The 15713-nt window shown below is 32.3% G+C and overlaps 1 protein-coding gene across 7 annotated transcripts; it reads left to right on the plus strand.

Moving 5' to 3' along the window:
- Window positions 1-9764: 9764 nt before the first annotated feature.
- Window positions 9765-15115, plus strand: LOC137821666 (amino acid permease 3). 7 transcript variants are annotated; one of them, XM_068626371.2, is made up of 7 exons: window positions 9765-9931; window positions 12925-13045; window positions 13161-13394; window positions 13486-13585; window positions 13694-13908; window positions 14001-14140; window positions 14217-15115. In XM_068626371.2, the coding sequence occupies exons 2-7, from the start codon at window positions 12925-12927 to the stop codon at window positions 14868-14870; spliced, it is 1464 nt and encodes a 487-aa protein (XP_068482472.1). In that variant the 5' UTR covers window positions 9765-9931; the 3' UTR covers window positions 14871-15115. The 7 variants fall into 7 exon arrangements, with proteins under 7 accessions (XP_068482472.1, XP_068482471.1, XP_068482474.1 ...); XM_068626370.2 differs by having other exon boundaries at window positions 9789-9931; window positions 12920-13045; XM_068626373.2 differs by lacking the exon at window positions 9765-9931 and adding an exon at window positions 12529-12655.
- Window positions 15116-15713: the final 598 nt, after the last annotated feature.

A 15713-nucleotide genomic window follows, 5' to 3' on the forward strand; every position in this document is an offset into this window, starting at 1 on the left:
CTTCTAAATAATAAAGTTAGTAACGTGTTCGGACTTTAGTCTTTGATGAAAAGTATGATCCTTGTAAAAGATATTCTGATTATTAGATTAAATTTCAATATATATATGATAAGTGCGAGTAATAAATATTTTTTAATGTATATCTTTGTTTTGATTGATGTGGATGTTTATAGAATCTACTATGATCCTTTAATGGTAAACTTGAATTAGGATAAATTATTGAGTTAACTTTGAAATTATGATAACATTTCATATTATAGTATACTAATTATATTATATAAATGAATGTTTATTAGATCTTTGAGAGCGTTGTTGACCACATTATCTTAAAAGTATCCGATCAATTATCTTGATAGAGGGATCATGATGTCTTAAGGTACATTAATATTAAACAAACTAAGACTATATATAAATATAAATATAAATATAGAAATACAAATCAGTCTCATAACTAACCAATGTTTGTCTTCCTTATAACTCTTAATAAGTTGAATATATAATTAAATTGTAGACTAAATGTATTTCTTTAAATTTTCTCAAGTAATCCATTAAAAGTAGGATTTGAAGAATGAGGTTGTATAAACCATATTAGACATAATTTTTTTTCATCTTTATGACTTAAAATTGTATATTTAAAGGAAATTTGACTTAGAATTAGATCTTATAAGATATAAATCTTTTTATCTCTTGGGTTTGAAATTGAAAGCATATATGATTAAGACAATTTTATCTATGAGTTGCATCAAATAAATAAATTAAGACTAGAAGAAATTAATCTCCTAACCACCAAAAGATTAACTTCCATTCCTATTGGGACACTAAGCCCACACTAGCCTCATGTAGCGTCTCTATTTTGCTTTTTATGTCGCTTTTTTGGGGATTCTACCATCATCATTATTTCTTGTAGTGTCTGGTGCAATGAGTCAAATCTATCATATATTAGTGTTAGCTTTATTCTAGGAAGGTTCCCTAATTTCTCGGAGTATTACCTGGACTTTATGGAACGTGTCCCGTATTTCAAGAAGTTCTTGCAATTGTTTTAACTATTATTTATTGTAATGATTTTAAATATGTCTTAGACCGGTTGATCGATTACCGAAACTAAATGACAAGACTCATCTAGTGATACATTATAGAAGTAATTCCTATTAGTTTTCAAAATTCCCTAATAATCACGCACACAACATAAATTTTAGTCTAGATCCCATGTATTTTTTCTTCAATAGCAAAATTAACACAATCACTAATAAATATTTAATTCATATAATTTCCGAATCAATACATGTACATCTATAATTGAAAGTTGAAATTGATTTTCAACATATAATTCATATACAGCCCCTTTTTTTGACTTTAAAACACCAATTATTACATGTTATAACAAGTTTATTATCTTCTCTTTTTTTTTTCCAATTCAGTGGCATGGACACTTTTATTTGAACCATGGAATATGGTTTGATGCTCCACCCAATTCAACCCTACATAATATCAATGTTAGTGTAACACTAACAAATAAAAATATAAAAAAACAACTTCTTTATATTGCCATTATGCATCTTACTATACTCTTTCCCTAACCTTACTTCTGCCCCAAATATATTCGATCATCAGTTACTTATGCATCACAAAAATATCACATACTACTTCAAGAATACACAATTGAAGAACTAAATTTCACTTCACTTTACCACTTCTTACCCTAGACGCACAGCAAAACATTAATATTAATTTTTTGTTTGGTATAAATTATTCTGTAACTAAGACGTATAAACTAAACTGTAAAGAGTTAATTTATTATAATTGATTTAATTTTTAATTAAAATGAAAAAAATAGGCAGGTATTAAGTTTTTCATTATTAATAAATCATTCTAACTACTCAATTATATATTGTTGTGGTCCAGGAATATTAGATCTTAAGGTAGAGTATTTGATCCGTCCTCCCACATTCTTTAATTGTTTTTTTAATATAATATTTTGTTCATTTCTTAATGTTCATCATAATTTATATAAGCTTTATTTTTAACTTTTATTTGTTATAATATATATTAAAATGATTTAAATGTATTATTAGTATTATTGATATTCACTTAAATAAATTTAATTATCACACATCGTGCTTTTCTACTCATATATATATATATATATATATTAACTATTTAAGAAATATGTTTTTATAAGATTGGATTCCTTCAAAAATAACTTCATTGTCTCTTTCAAATAATGGACAAAGATCTGACGCTCAAGTTAGTTTGAATAAAATTTGTGGATGCGAGAGTTGAAAAACTATATATAATATTTGATTGCCTCTTATGTTTATATTTTTTAATTGAATCCGTGTAAGACAAAAAGAAAATTCCAATTATACCTAATCATGTTTTTTTAAAAATAAATTAACTTATTACTAGTTAAATAAAATTTTAGAATATTATTAGAATTGAAGTATATCGGAAAACCGTCTGCTATCTGACTAAATGATAGTATAAAAGATTTAAAAGATCGAAATTAAACCATAACACCACATATATAATATGATAGTGTTATCTTACAAAAGAAATCTTAGATGGTGTTGTTTTAGAGGAAGATGGATGCGTTTTGTTCTAAAGTGTGTCTGTTTATTGACAGAGACATACCTATGTCCTTCCATGTTTCGAAAGGTTTTTTAACATTTTTTTATTCAATTACATTATTTCGATACCATTCATTTCACTTTTCCCCCTCTTGAAATTAAGTAAAGTTGTTTCGAAAATAAGGTTCTATTTTGTTTTATTTTATTTTCATTTTGAAAAATATGCATAAAATATTACCGGTTTATATTGTTGTAATTCTTTTTTATAGAAAAACATTTAAAATTGATTCAGATTTATATAAATTTATGATTTCTAATGTACTCCAAACACTTCAAACAAATGCACAATTTCTCTGAAATTATAAATTCTGTTTGAACAAGGCAAAATTAATTTTGAAATTATATATAACACAATGAAAAAAAGGTTTCGCTAACTAGTAAAGTAAAATAAGGAAATCATTTAAGGCATTGATACATTTTCCCCTTTTCTAGAAGTCGCCTACATTAGAAATCACAGGGAAAATGAATTTTTATATTTATAAACAAAATTGACTCAATTAATCATTTGTTAAAAAAAACTGAGAGTTTCTCTCTACCATGAGTGGAAATAAGCTTCACTAAATAATATATATTTTTTAAAATGCTTGGCGTGAGTGAAAGGTTTAAAATTAAGTTTTATTCTTTTTAAGTCCAACTTTATTTATATATTGGTACAGTTAAGTACTAATTTTAAGAAAATTATTGTTCTTTATCTTTTAATTTTGTTTTAAAATATAATAATTTTATTTGAACTCATATCAATGTTGACAGATGGACACAAATAAAAGTGATATCTAATTTTTTTAAATTAAATATACAGCATATTTATTTAGTTTTTGTTTTATCTTATATTAAGTTACTAAAATAATTTTAAAATTTCTATTGTAATATTTGATAATTGAATGTTTTTATTTATTTTTTTATAAAAATATTTACTAAATATTGAAATGGGTAGAAATACATTCTTAAATATAATAGAAAGGAAGATAAAACATAAATTTGTAGTTTTGCTGCTTATTTGAATGTTTCGTAATTAATGAAATATATGTATAGTTTATCTATGTATCATTTTTGTTAACATGAGTTTTGGTATAATCTTTTCATATTTTTGTATTTTTTTTTCTTTTTTTTTTTAATAATATTTTTTTCTTTTTTTTTAATAATATTTTTTTCATGCGATGACAAATAATTATTGTTACTTTAGGTGTCAATATAGCTGAGATGTCAAGTTGCATAGTGATACCTAATATGAAAGCTTTTATTTAAAAAAAATATATAATTTTTATTAGATTGAGTAATGGCAATAATTAAGAAAGCAAAATGAAAAAAATTGATGCTAGATTCTAGGCGCATAACATCTTATTTCATGATTTACATAATGAAAACAAGGCGAAAGCTTAATTACTTTATTGCAGTTAATTGTCCCCCAGTCATAGTGTGCTCTTCTTCCATTCTTTTTCTTCTTTTACTAACCACACATATTCTTTTCATTCTTTTACTTTTTTCATTTTATCATACATTCACATCAGGTTTAATTATAACTTTCTGGATTCGTTTCACATTTTTTTTAGTAACCATAGTTAAATTTGAGTTCAATAACAAAAGAGGTGCAAGTTAGTTGCATACAAATTGAATTCAATTCAAAATATAGTAAAAGTACTGATTGTCTAATAATTTCATTGTTTTGTTGCATGAATATAGTTTATGTATTTATTAGGAAGTATTGAAAATATTTACTGATTTTGTTTTTAATTAATCTCCACAAAAAATAAAGTAAATTATTAATTGTCCGCTATTAAAACCTCCTCAACCAATTTTGGAAGAAAAATGTGAGAGGTAAGAAAGAGTGTTTCTTATTACATTGTCATCTCAAATAAAATTTGAGGTGACTTATATTTCAGGTTCTCTGTATGTCTCATTCGTCCAGTTGTTCTAATCGGTAAGTCTCATTTTGAAAACACTCTTTGATCTGAAAATAAAAGAAGTCCTTGGGCGAATCTTCTTGTTCAAGGCAAACGATTTTCGAAGACTTGTGCTTATACAAATATATTATACCATCCGGGATGTCGTCTATTACCGGACAAAATCATTATTAGACTTAATTAGACTTAATTACAGGAATATAATCACTATTAATGAGTCTATAATTAGACTTAATTATAGAAATATAATCACTATTAATGGTTCTATAATTAGTCTTAATTACAGATGTTATGTGAGAAAAAGAATCTGTACGGTTCTAATGCTATGGTTATATATATGTATCATTGCTATAGATGAAGGACAGATTGAATAAAACAGAAAATATTCTTTCATGGTATCAGAGCACAAAACTCTGATACCCGACAAACACAAAGCAAAGGCAACGGTGCACAACCATGGCAGATGCACCAGAAAAGAATAATGCCAACAAAGCAGAGCACGAAGGAGGAGAGGTGCTAAGAAGACCTACTCGCCATATGATCTCAACGCGAGTGACAATCCCGAAAACATAATCACGCAAGTCCAATTGCGCGGAGAAAATTACGACGAATGGGAATGGGCAAGAGAACACATATCCAACTAGAGGATGAGGCACCCGACCTTGAAGATTGGTGGACCGTGCAGTCCATGATTGTCTCTTGGATTCTAAACACCATTGAACCAAGCTTACGATTCACAGTAGCATATGCTGAGACTGCACATAACTTGTGGAAGACATTAAAGAAAGATTCTCGGTCGTGAATGGACCTAGAATTCAACAACTAAGGTCGGACTTGTCAAGATGCAAGCAGGAGGGAATGGTGGTAGTAACTTACTTTGGAAAATTGAAGGTCCTTTGGGATGAGCTTGCTAATAGTGACAAAATTCCATCTTGTACGTGTGGTGGATGCAAGTGTGGGATTGGTGCTTAGTTGGAAAAACGAAGGGAGGAGGAGAAGGTTCATCAACTCCTTATGGGGTTGGATGACGCAAGCTACGGGACAGTAAGATCAAACATTCTGGCCTCAGACCCATTGCCGTCTCTGAACCGCGTATATGCTATGTTGGTACAAGAAGAAAGAGTGAGAATGATGGCCAAATCAACGGAAGAAAGGGGGTTGGTCGTGGGTCTCGCGATGCAGGCCAACTACAAAGAAAAAGGGCGTGGAGATATGGTAGAAAAATTAATGACGTGCAGTCATTGCGGTAAAAATGGTCACGACATGAAGGGATGCTTCCAATTGATCGGATATCCCGAATGGTGGGGTGACAGACCAAAAAGTGAAGGCAAATGGAACGGCAGGGGATGCCAAGGGATGCGAAACAAAGGTAACCCGACACGTGCAAATGTGGCACACGCTAGTGGAAGCAACAGTCAAGCCAACAATGACGACAAGAAACTTGAGATGGCAGGTCTGACCAATGAACAATGGAAGGTACTGGTTGATATGATCAGCAAACAAAAATCAAATGAATCAGAGAAAATGACTGGTAAGAGCATTTGGGATTTGTGGATTATTGACAATGGGGCATCAAACCATATGACCGGGTCACTGGAAAATTTGAGTGAAAAGGAAACTATACAAGGGTGCCCCGTAGGGTTACCCGATGGTGAACGTGTTCTAGCTTGCGAACAGGGAATACAACAAATGTGTTAAAATGGTTCGCTCTGACAATGGAACCGAATTCATGTGTCTAAAACAATATTTCATTCAACAAGGTATCCTTCACCAAACTTCCTGTGTCGGGACCCCGCAACAAAATGGACGCGTCGAACGCAAGCATCGGCATATTCTGAATGTTGCTCGGTCATTACGGTTTCAAGGCAATCTTCCCATTAAATTTTGGGGGGAATGCGTTTTGACTGCAGGCTACTTAATCAATCTCACACCATCCTCCATTCTAAAAGGAAAAACCCCTTATGAAGTGATCCATGGATGTGTACCCAGTTACGCGCACTTACGAGTATTTGGTTCATTATGTTATGCTCATAATCAACATAGACAGCGGGATAAATTTGATAGTCGTAACCGAAATTGTGTGTTTGTCGGGTATCCATATGGCCAAAAAGGATGAAAATTATTTGATTTGGAAACAGAAACTTTCTTTGTCTCTCGTGATGTACATTTTTTCGAAAATAAATTTCCATATTTTGAAGCCAAAAAGATGGACACTGCACCACCATTGCAAAACCCAATTATTGCCAACTCTTTAGAAACTGGAACGGACCCACATTTTCTTCATGAAGTTGCCTCCTCAAACCTAGATGAATGCATCGTCAACCAACCCATTGCATCTCCCATCCCAGCCAAGGAGGATGCTACCCTCACAGATGACTTCGACCACACTATCAACGACTCCGATCCGTGTATAGAAGCCTCGACGCTACCCGCGGATCCACCGCTGCGTCCGACGGAGACGGCGCCGTCGGTTTCTTCACCACCGCTGACGGCCGCGGTTCCCCTTGGGCGAGGGCATCGCGCGAAGCTGCCTTCCGTACGGTTACGCGATTTTGTCGTAGCCACCACGATACCGTCAAGCCCCTCTGTTCCGTCACCTCCTTCAACAGAATCCTCAGGTGTTTCGTATCCTATACATGATTTTGTGAATTGTGATTCCTTTTCTAAACATCATCAAAGTTTTCTTGCCTCTTTACACATCGAGCAGGAACCCCTGTTCTTTTCTCAAGCGGTCCGAGAACCCCGGTGGCGTGATGCTATGGCACAGGAGATTCATGCTCTCGAACTCAATGACACCTGGAAACTCACCGCTCTCCCTCCTGGAAAGAAGGCACTTGGGTGTAAATGGATCTACAAAATCAAATACAACTCGGATGGAACAATTGAAAGATTCAAGGCTCGATTGGTAATTCTTGGCAATCATCAAGTGGAGGGTTTGGATTACAACGAGACGTTTTCTCCTGTCGTAAAGACGGTAACCATTCGCACAACTCTAGCAGTAGCAGCCGCAAAAGATTGGGAGCTTCATCAGATGGACGTTCACAATGCGTTTCTCACATAACATCTGTAATTAAGACTAATTATAGACCCATTAATAGTGATTATATTCCTATAATTAAGTCTAATTATAGACTCATTAATAGTGATTATATTCCTGTAATTAAGTCTAATTAAGTCTAATTAAGTCTAATAATGATTTTGTCCGGTAATATCGTCAACAAAAATATCTACATTAGTGCCAAAAGACTTAAGCATGTTAATACTTCGATAAGAACTCCTGAATCTGGCTATTCACTCACTTATAAGACTTATAAAAACTATTGAGAAGTTTCGTCTTTTTCTTTCCTATCGGACGGTTTCTTCGTGCTACTCCTTTAGGTCTCGGTTGCTTGATCACTCAATCTCCTGGGGAATACCAAATGGAGGGTACCTGCAGAAGGCACCCCAACACTCAAGTCAGCAAAGGGTGTTCGACACTCGGTTGTCAGAGTACAATAATTAATGATGTACCTACTTCTTGGGATGTGCGTTATTTATATTATTTTAATGGGCTTACCCTGTTGGGCCGAATTAGTGAAGTGGACCTTGTTTAGAGGTGTATTACTTAGCTCTTGATTGTTGATTAGCTTCATTAATTCTCCTTAAACGTAATTGACTTTGTGGTGTCGGTCAACGTAATGACCGAATTTCAAGACATGGTCTCGGTCGTGTGAGCGCTACCAGTACAAAAATTATCACTTAACCCCTTAGCCGCAATAGGGACTTGGAAACCAGAAATCCTTACGTAATAGCGGTCGCACAAACATATCTACAACTAATAAGGTGACATACTAGTGTTCCCAAAGTCACTAGAGTTAGAACTTATATCTACAAAGAAATTTGGCACCCCTTACTGCAACCCCCAACCCAAACAAAAATGAACTAGTGGAAGGAGAAGACATGGTTGCCTATAAAAAAAAAAGACTCTTTGATCGACACACTCTCAAATTGAATATGAAGAATTCAGATGGAATGTGGAACCTATGATGCACCTTATTTATAGGCACAACAATAGGCAAAGATAAACTGTCACAACCAATCTGAACCATCATATCACGTTGCCATCAACGATGAAGATCGTGAGACCCTTCACATTCTTTAATACCAATCATGTCCAACAGGATCATATTCTAGACCCTTCAGAGGATGTGTCCTCTCGAGCCTGGGGAGATGTATGTAGGACCTTCTGGATGTCAGTCAGTCGGTGACCCCATCTTGACATTCGAACGAAAACACCTCGAACAAACAAAGGTAAATTTCTTTCGCAACCTAGACTCTTCGCCACACTCGAGTTTGGGGCAAGTGTCTCGTCGAGTGGCCGAATGCCGAAACAATCTCGACCTAACAGAAACATTGTTATCTTCTTGGATATTCAGCATATCGCCACATCTCAGTTCACCTACATTAGCAAACTCTTTTCAATGTCATTACAGAGTAATAACCTCCAAATCATAATTAAACAACACTTGAACCTTGTCGAGCCCCAACTAATCAATCATACGCTATAAGGCACAACTATAAATAAATAAATCTCTTCAGACCAAAGATAATGAAATTCGTATCCCAAAACTATTTTTCACTCAAACCTTAAAATTAACTTGAACGTCAAGCATGTATTTTTAATAGAAAGCCAAAAAAATCGACATCCTAAGGTAAAAGAAAAGCAAAGACCCAAGTCCAAAAAGCATGACACTAAGGAGGATCCCGCCGTGCAAGAACATTAATTTGTATCCATGAGATTTGAATTCAAAATTTCGTTTAAGAAGTTTGATTGTAGTTAAAAGAAATGGTATGAACATTACAAACAAAAGTAACTCATGCAATAGAGCATTTACCTTGACATTATTAGTTGCAAAACGTGAGGGGATCCAATTCCAGTGAAGAGTGAAGAGAATGTGTTTATTTATTTTTTGAATGTTAGGAGGGACACCAAAATCTAAGAATTATTGAGATGCAAGTTGTCTGCCCAAAAATTGAAGGATCTGAATATTAATTGATTTGAGATGTAGGAGAATTATTAGTGCCATGTTCTGGAATTAGGTTATTGGAGCAAAAGTGCTTTTGGTGTGCAATGTTGGGTTCAGTTATTATTAATTAATAATTGAGGGAACCTAATTCGTTTGAATACGAGTGGATGAGAGAGGCAATGAATAATGTAATGTTTGGTTGTAGGGTGGTCTTTTAAAGAGATAGATTATGATATTGCAGAGAATGAAAGTCTTAGTATGAGTTCCCCTATATATATACATCTATAATCTGAATTTATTAGAGACCAAAACAAAACCTTCTTCTTCATTTTCTTTCACACTCTTTCTCTTTTCCTATTCTTTCTACCAGAGCTGCTGCACCAACCATAACACCAAGGTATACAATGTCAACTTTCACTTATTTTCTTTCACACTAAATTTTATTTATTAACACTTTTTTTTTTCTTTTATATTCATATTATTAAAAACCATGTTATCATATATTTATTATTCTTTCAAATTATCTATGAGGTTCAAACATTTCTTTTTAAATGACGTATCCGTGTTGGATACACGTATTTGTGTCGACACTCGTACGACACTCATAGGATACTTATCGATGAAATGTTCAATTCAAAAAAATATTTGTTGGATTTTTGAAAATTCTAACACGGTTCTAATACAATTTTAAAAGGTATAAATACAATAATTTTCTAAAAATTCAAATTTATTGTATAAATTTTTATTATGATTAAATAAGAACAAATTCTTTTAAACCAGGCATGAAAAATATCTTCCTGTTCTTAAAAGATAGCAAAAGAATCTGAAACATACTTTTGCACATAAATATTTATTTTCAATTTATATAATTCAAAATTATATAATATATAGATTTATGTCTCCGTATCCGACATTTTAAAGATTATACATATCTTCATGTTCGTATCCGTATCGTGTCCGTATCCGTATTTATGCTACATAACAAATTATTCCCTCGCATAAATGTTTTTCACCGTAAGGCTAAAAATGGATGTTTTCTAAAATTATAAAAAGTTAAATTTAAAAGACAAAAAATAAATTGAATTCACTTTCATATTTTAAACTTGACTTGCATACCCGATTATTTATAATTAAGTGATGAAAAGCTATTTTATTCTGGGCATCTACTTTTCTCTTTAATTATTACCCATTCCGTTGACATCAAAGGAAAATTTATCAAATTAGTGTTATTTTTGGTAAATATTATCGACACACAGAAATTTTTTAAAAATTATTATTTTTGATAAATCGTACTTACATAAACAAATTTTATTGTAAATAGTTCATTTTTTGAATACGGATTTAATTATATATTTTATGTCAATCAAAATTGTGTATGATTTTCTTCACGCATCTTCATATCTTCTTTCTTTTTTCTATCCTCCATATTTTTTTAATTCCAAAATCATCTTTGATAAAAAAATATTAAATTTGTTTTTATTTTTGAATTAAATAATTAGTACATCATCTAAATTCTATAATTTATAATATAATTTTGTATTTTGAATTATAATATAAAATTTATTTTTAAATAAAAAATATATTTTACGATCTCTACAGTTTATAATACAAATATTTTCTAAACTGTACTATTCGAAAAGGGTAAATTAGACATTTTGTAGAAATTACGTTAAAAAAACGCTTTTATATTGATGACAAAATGAGTGTGACCGAAAGTTCTCTTTAATTAATGTAATTTAAGTTTATTTATTTATTTATTTAAATTGAGAGTTGTCATACTTATCATAGATTTGAGTGATAATATATTGCCAATCATACTCATGTACCACATTAAAAAAAAGAAACAACATTTTATTAAAATAAATTAATTTTAAAATTATATCAGTGTAATTACAATTATAAGTTTTTACAGCTGTAAAAGTAATATTTTCCATTGTGTATTTGTCAACTCTGTTGTATAAATCAGCTATGTTTCTTTTAACCGGGTCTGGCAATTATGGTAAAAAGTAAAGTTGAGTGAGTTACCTGAAAAAAGGAAGTGAAGGAAAGTGAATATTTGAGTGAAAAAATGAGTGAAGTGACGAAAAAATGACCTACGCCTTGGGATAATTCATGACAGAGAGGGTACAGTGGTGGGTTCCGGTCCACATAAACCAGTGTTTAACCCTACACTATAAAAAGTACCTGCTCTGCTCTTCTGTTTTTCACCCTTTCAACTCCACAATTCCCCTACATAACAATTATTTTATTCATACACCAATTTTGCATTATTTTATATTTTATTTCATCTGTTATATTATTATTATTATTACATTTATACTTGTTTCTTTGCTTTTTTTTAAGCATAGATGAATTTTGTACAAATATTATTTCCTTAACAAAATCCCTAAACTGTGTTAGGAGACAAGCAAACTCTATTGCTCTAGATTCCTACCCCGAACAGAAATTAATTGATCTTTTACAGGAAAAGAAAACCATAATGCCTAAACCATTATATTCTGGTAGTGCTATCAACCTGGTGGCACATCACTATTCAACCCTTATTGGACCTCATTGCATCACGTGAATTTTATCCGTCCCATTACCCAAAAGCCAGCAAAATCTTAATTCTCGTACCATCTTCCATCTCTCTTCACTTCTATCATACCTATTCATACCCCCTACGCAATATTTTGCATAATCAAACACTATATTCTGAATTTCATTATTATCTCTTCTTTTTCTTTTAATAAAATTGACTTATAAATTAATGTTTATATTTATTTATATATTTTAAAATATTTTTTAATCAATATGAGATTTTTAACTATTTCTCTCCCATTCATAACTTTCAATATATATTTATAAGTAATTTGATAATTATATCTTATAAAACTAACAAACTTTAATAAAAACTCTAATAATATATTAAAAAATAAACTTTAAATCTAACTAATCTTTTCTAATCGTCTTAAAATTTGTAATCATTTATATAGTATATAAATATTCTTATACATGTATATGTATGATCTCCAACTCCTTCCATTCCAACTCATAACCACACATCATGTTTCCGTCTCTCAAGATCACCACTTTTGCCTCAACCTCCTAACTCTAGTTTGGTCTTTGTCATTCTTGAGAGGTGTGTCAAACTCCCTCAGATTGTGGGGCATTGGAGTTAAGTTAACCTTTATTACACAAACATGTCACTACCTCAAATTATAATACCAACCACCCTTCTTCTCTCTTTCACACAACTTCTAAACTTTCATTTCACACACACAACACACACTGTTTTAGTACTCTGACATGGACACCAACTTTGGTATTTTGCACATCATTATTTAGAATCTTTACATTTACTCCGAAGCCTAACTTGGGTTGTTTGTTGTTCCTTGTGTTATAGCAAAGATGGTTGGCATGGATGGACATGGCAGCAGGTATGATCAGCAAACATTTAACGTCTCCCTTGACATGCATGAACAAGGAGACTCTAAATGCTTCGATGATGATGGTCGCCCCAAACGAACTGGTACATAGTAAACCGTCATGATTCATACTATAAATGCTACACCCTTTATGTATTCTGTAATGGTGCTTCCTCTGATACATATGTTATATGGTGTGGATGTCAATGACAAGCACAGGAACAGTGTGGACTGCAAGTGCGCACATAATAACGGCAGTGATAGGATCTGGAGTTCTCTCTCTGGCTTGGGCTATAGCTCAGCTTGGATGGATTGCTGGTCCTGCTGTCATGCTTCTCTTCTCTGCCATCACTTACTTCACTTCCCTGCTTCTCACCGACTGTTATCGTACGGGTGACCCTCTCACTGGCAAGAGAAACTACACTTACATGGATGCTATTCGTTCCAACTTTGGTATAACTCACCACCCTAACTTACTCCATTAACTTCTCTTTCCTTCACACTTTTATCTCAGAACCTTTCTTTTGTGCCTGTGTTTCTTCAGGTGGCAACGGCTTTAAGGTCAAGATGTGTGGACTAGTTCAGTATGTTAACCTTTTTGGAATCTCCATCGGTTACACTATAGCGGCTTCCATTAGCATGATGTAAGTTTGAGACTTTAGTGATAGTGAAATATGTAATTAACTCCTATATATCCAAGGAAAGTTATATAGTATAATTGGGCTGTTTTTGGCTTTGGCCTTATCCAACAGGGCAATCGAAAGATCTAATTGTTTCCACAAGAGCGGAGGGAAAAATCCATGTCGTATGAACAGCAACATGTACATGATTTCGTTTGGTATTGTGGAGATTATTTTCTCTCAAATTCCAGGCTTCGATCAATTATGGTGGCTGTCATTTGTAGCTGCTGTCATGTCATTCACATACTCCACTATTGGGCTAGGCCTTGGTGTTGGAAAAGTTATTGGTATGATTCTATTCACGTGTCCATCACGACGGTTTCTTCTGTTTCTTTTTCAAACTTTGTAAGAAATCTGAGCTGAATTGACCTTGTAACAGAGAACAGAAAAGTGGGGGGAAGCCTAACCGGGATAACCGTTGGTCATGTGACACAAACTAATAAAGTTTGGAGAACCATGCAAGCTCTTGGTGACATAGCATTTGCCTTTTCATACTCCTTCGTTCTTATAGAAATTCAGGTATAGTTCATTTAGTTAAATTATGAGATTCAACTAAGGTCTGAAATAACAAGGCTATGTAAATGGCATGAAACAGGACACAGTGAAATCACCTCCATCAGCATCAAAAACAATGAAGAAGGCTGCTTTGAACGGTGTTGCAGTCACCACCTTTTTCTACATGCTTTGTGGGTGCTTTGGGTATGCTGCTTTTGGAGACTTAAGCCCTGGAAACCTTCTCACTGGTTTTGGCTTCTACAACCCATACTGGCTCCTTGACATTGCTAATGCTGCCATTGTGATCCACCTTGTTGGTTCATACCAAGTTTACAGCCAGCCCATATTTGCTTTCGTTGAGAAAAACGTAGCAAGTAGATTCCCAGACAGTGATTTTGTGAACAAAGAAATTGAAATTGGAGTCCCTGGTTTCCATCCCTACAGGCTGAACCTCTTCCGATTGATTTGGAGGACAATATATGTAGTGTTAAGCACTGTAATAGCAATGCTGCTGCCATTCTTCAATGACATTGGAGGACTTCTTGGAGCATTTGGATTTTGGCCACTTACTGTGTATTTCCCAGTGGAAATGTACATTATTCAAAAGAGAATACCAAAGTGGAGCTCTAAATGGATCTGCCTCCAAACACTCAGCATTGCTTGTCTTTTGATGACCATAGGAGCTGGAGTTGGCTCTGTTGCTGGGACTCTCATTGATCTTAAGAGTTACAAGCCTTTCAAGACAAACTACTGATTCAACTATGATTGTCATTCATAGAGATTTCACAGAGAAAATTACATTTCTTGGACATGTTCATATGAAGCCAAGAATGGTGATCTTGTTTGTTTATGGCCTAACATCCCTTGTGTTCCACTTCTTTGTACTTTATGTTACTCTAACTCTTTCTGCAACATAATTCAGAAGGAAAGAACTGAAGTAAAAGCATATAAATGTAGAGTAATTAATCACATATTCAGCTTCTGTGCTTCTTCCTTTCATTCTATTTTTTCATTCAATCATTTATTACATATGTTATTTTCTTTTTCTAGCTATCTTTCTTATTTTACATCTATCATAATATTATTATCGCCTCAATCATATATAATATTTTTTTCTTGCCATCTATGAACATGTGTATGTTAACTCAAATTATAATGAATCAGATAAAAATAATTTATTTTGATCAGTTAAAAGTCATATAAAATTATTTATTCCTTTCATTAAAAAAAATTATTCAATTTATTTACAAAAATAATAGTAATCTTACACTATAAAAAAAATAACTAAAGAACAACTAATTTCAAAGATTAAAAATAATTAATTATTATAGCCACTAAATTAGATACTACTTTATAAATTAAAAATTATTGATATTTAAATAATTTCTATTATTAATAAAATTTATAAACTAATTATAAATTTGCAGTTCTATGAAGGTCTTAGTTAGTTACTATTTTAAATTTTAAGATTAATTTAAAATTTAGAGTAATTAGTAGCTAAAATCTAAGTAATTTTAGATAATTAATGTTAAATATCAATTTAAAAATTAATTATAATTTTTTATTAATAATAAAAACTACTTTAATATAAATTACT

Source organism: Phaseolus vulgaris, chromosome 9, assembly GCF_051622355.1.
Source record: "Phaseolus vulgaris cultivar YP4 chromosome 9, ASM5162235v1, whole genome shotgun sequence".
NCBI lineage: Eukaryota > Viridiplantae > Streptophyta > Magnoliopsida > Fabales > Fabaceae > Phaseolus > Phaseolus vulgaris.

Excerpts from the sequence above, each read along its gene's own strand:
- LOC137821666 (XM_068626368.2), top strand. Across the intron at positions 13,395-13,485 it reads TGCTATTCGTTCCAACTTTG|GTGGCAACGGCTTTAAGGTC; the intron begins GTATAACTCACC and ends GTGTTTCTTCAG. Across the intron at positions 13,909-14,000 it reads TGGTGTTGGAAAAGTTATTG|AGAACAGAAAAGTGGGGGGA; the intron begins GTATGATTCTAT and ends ACCTTGTAACAG.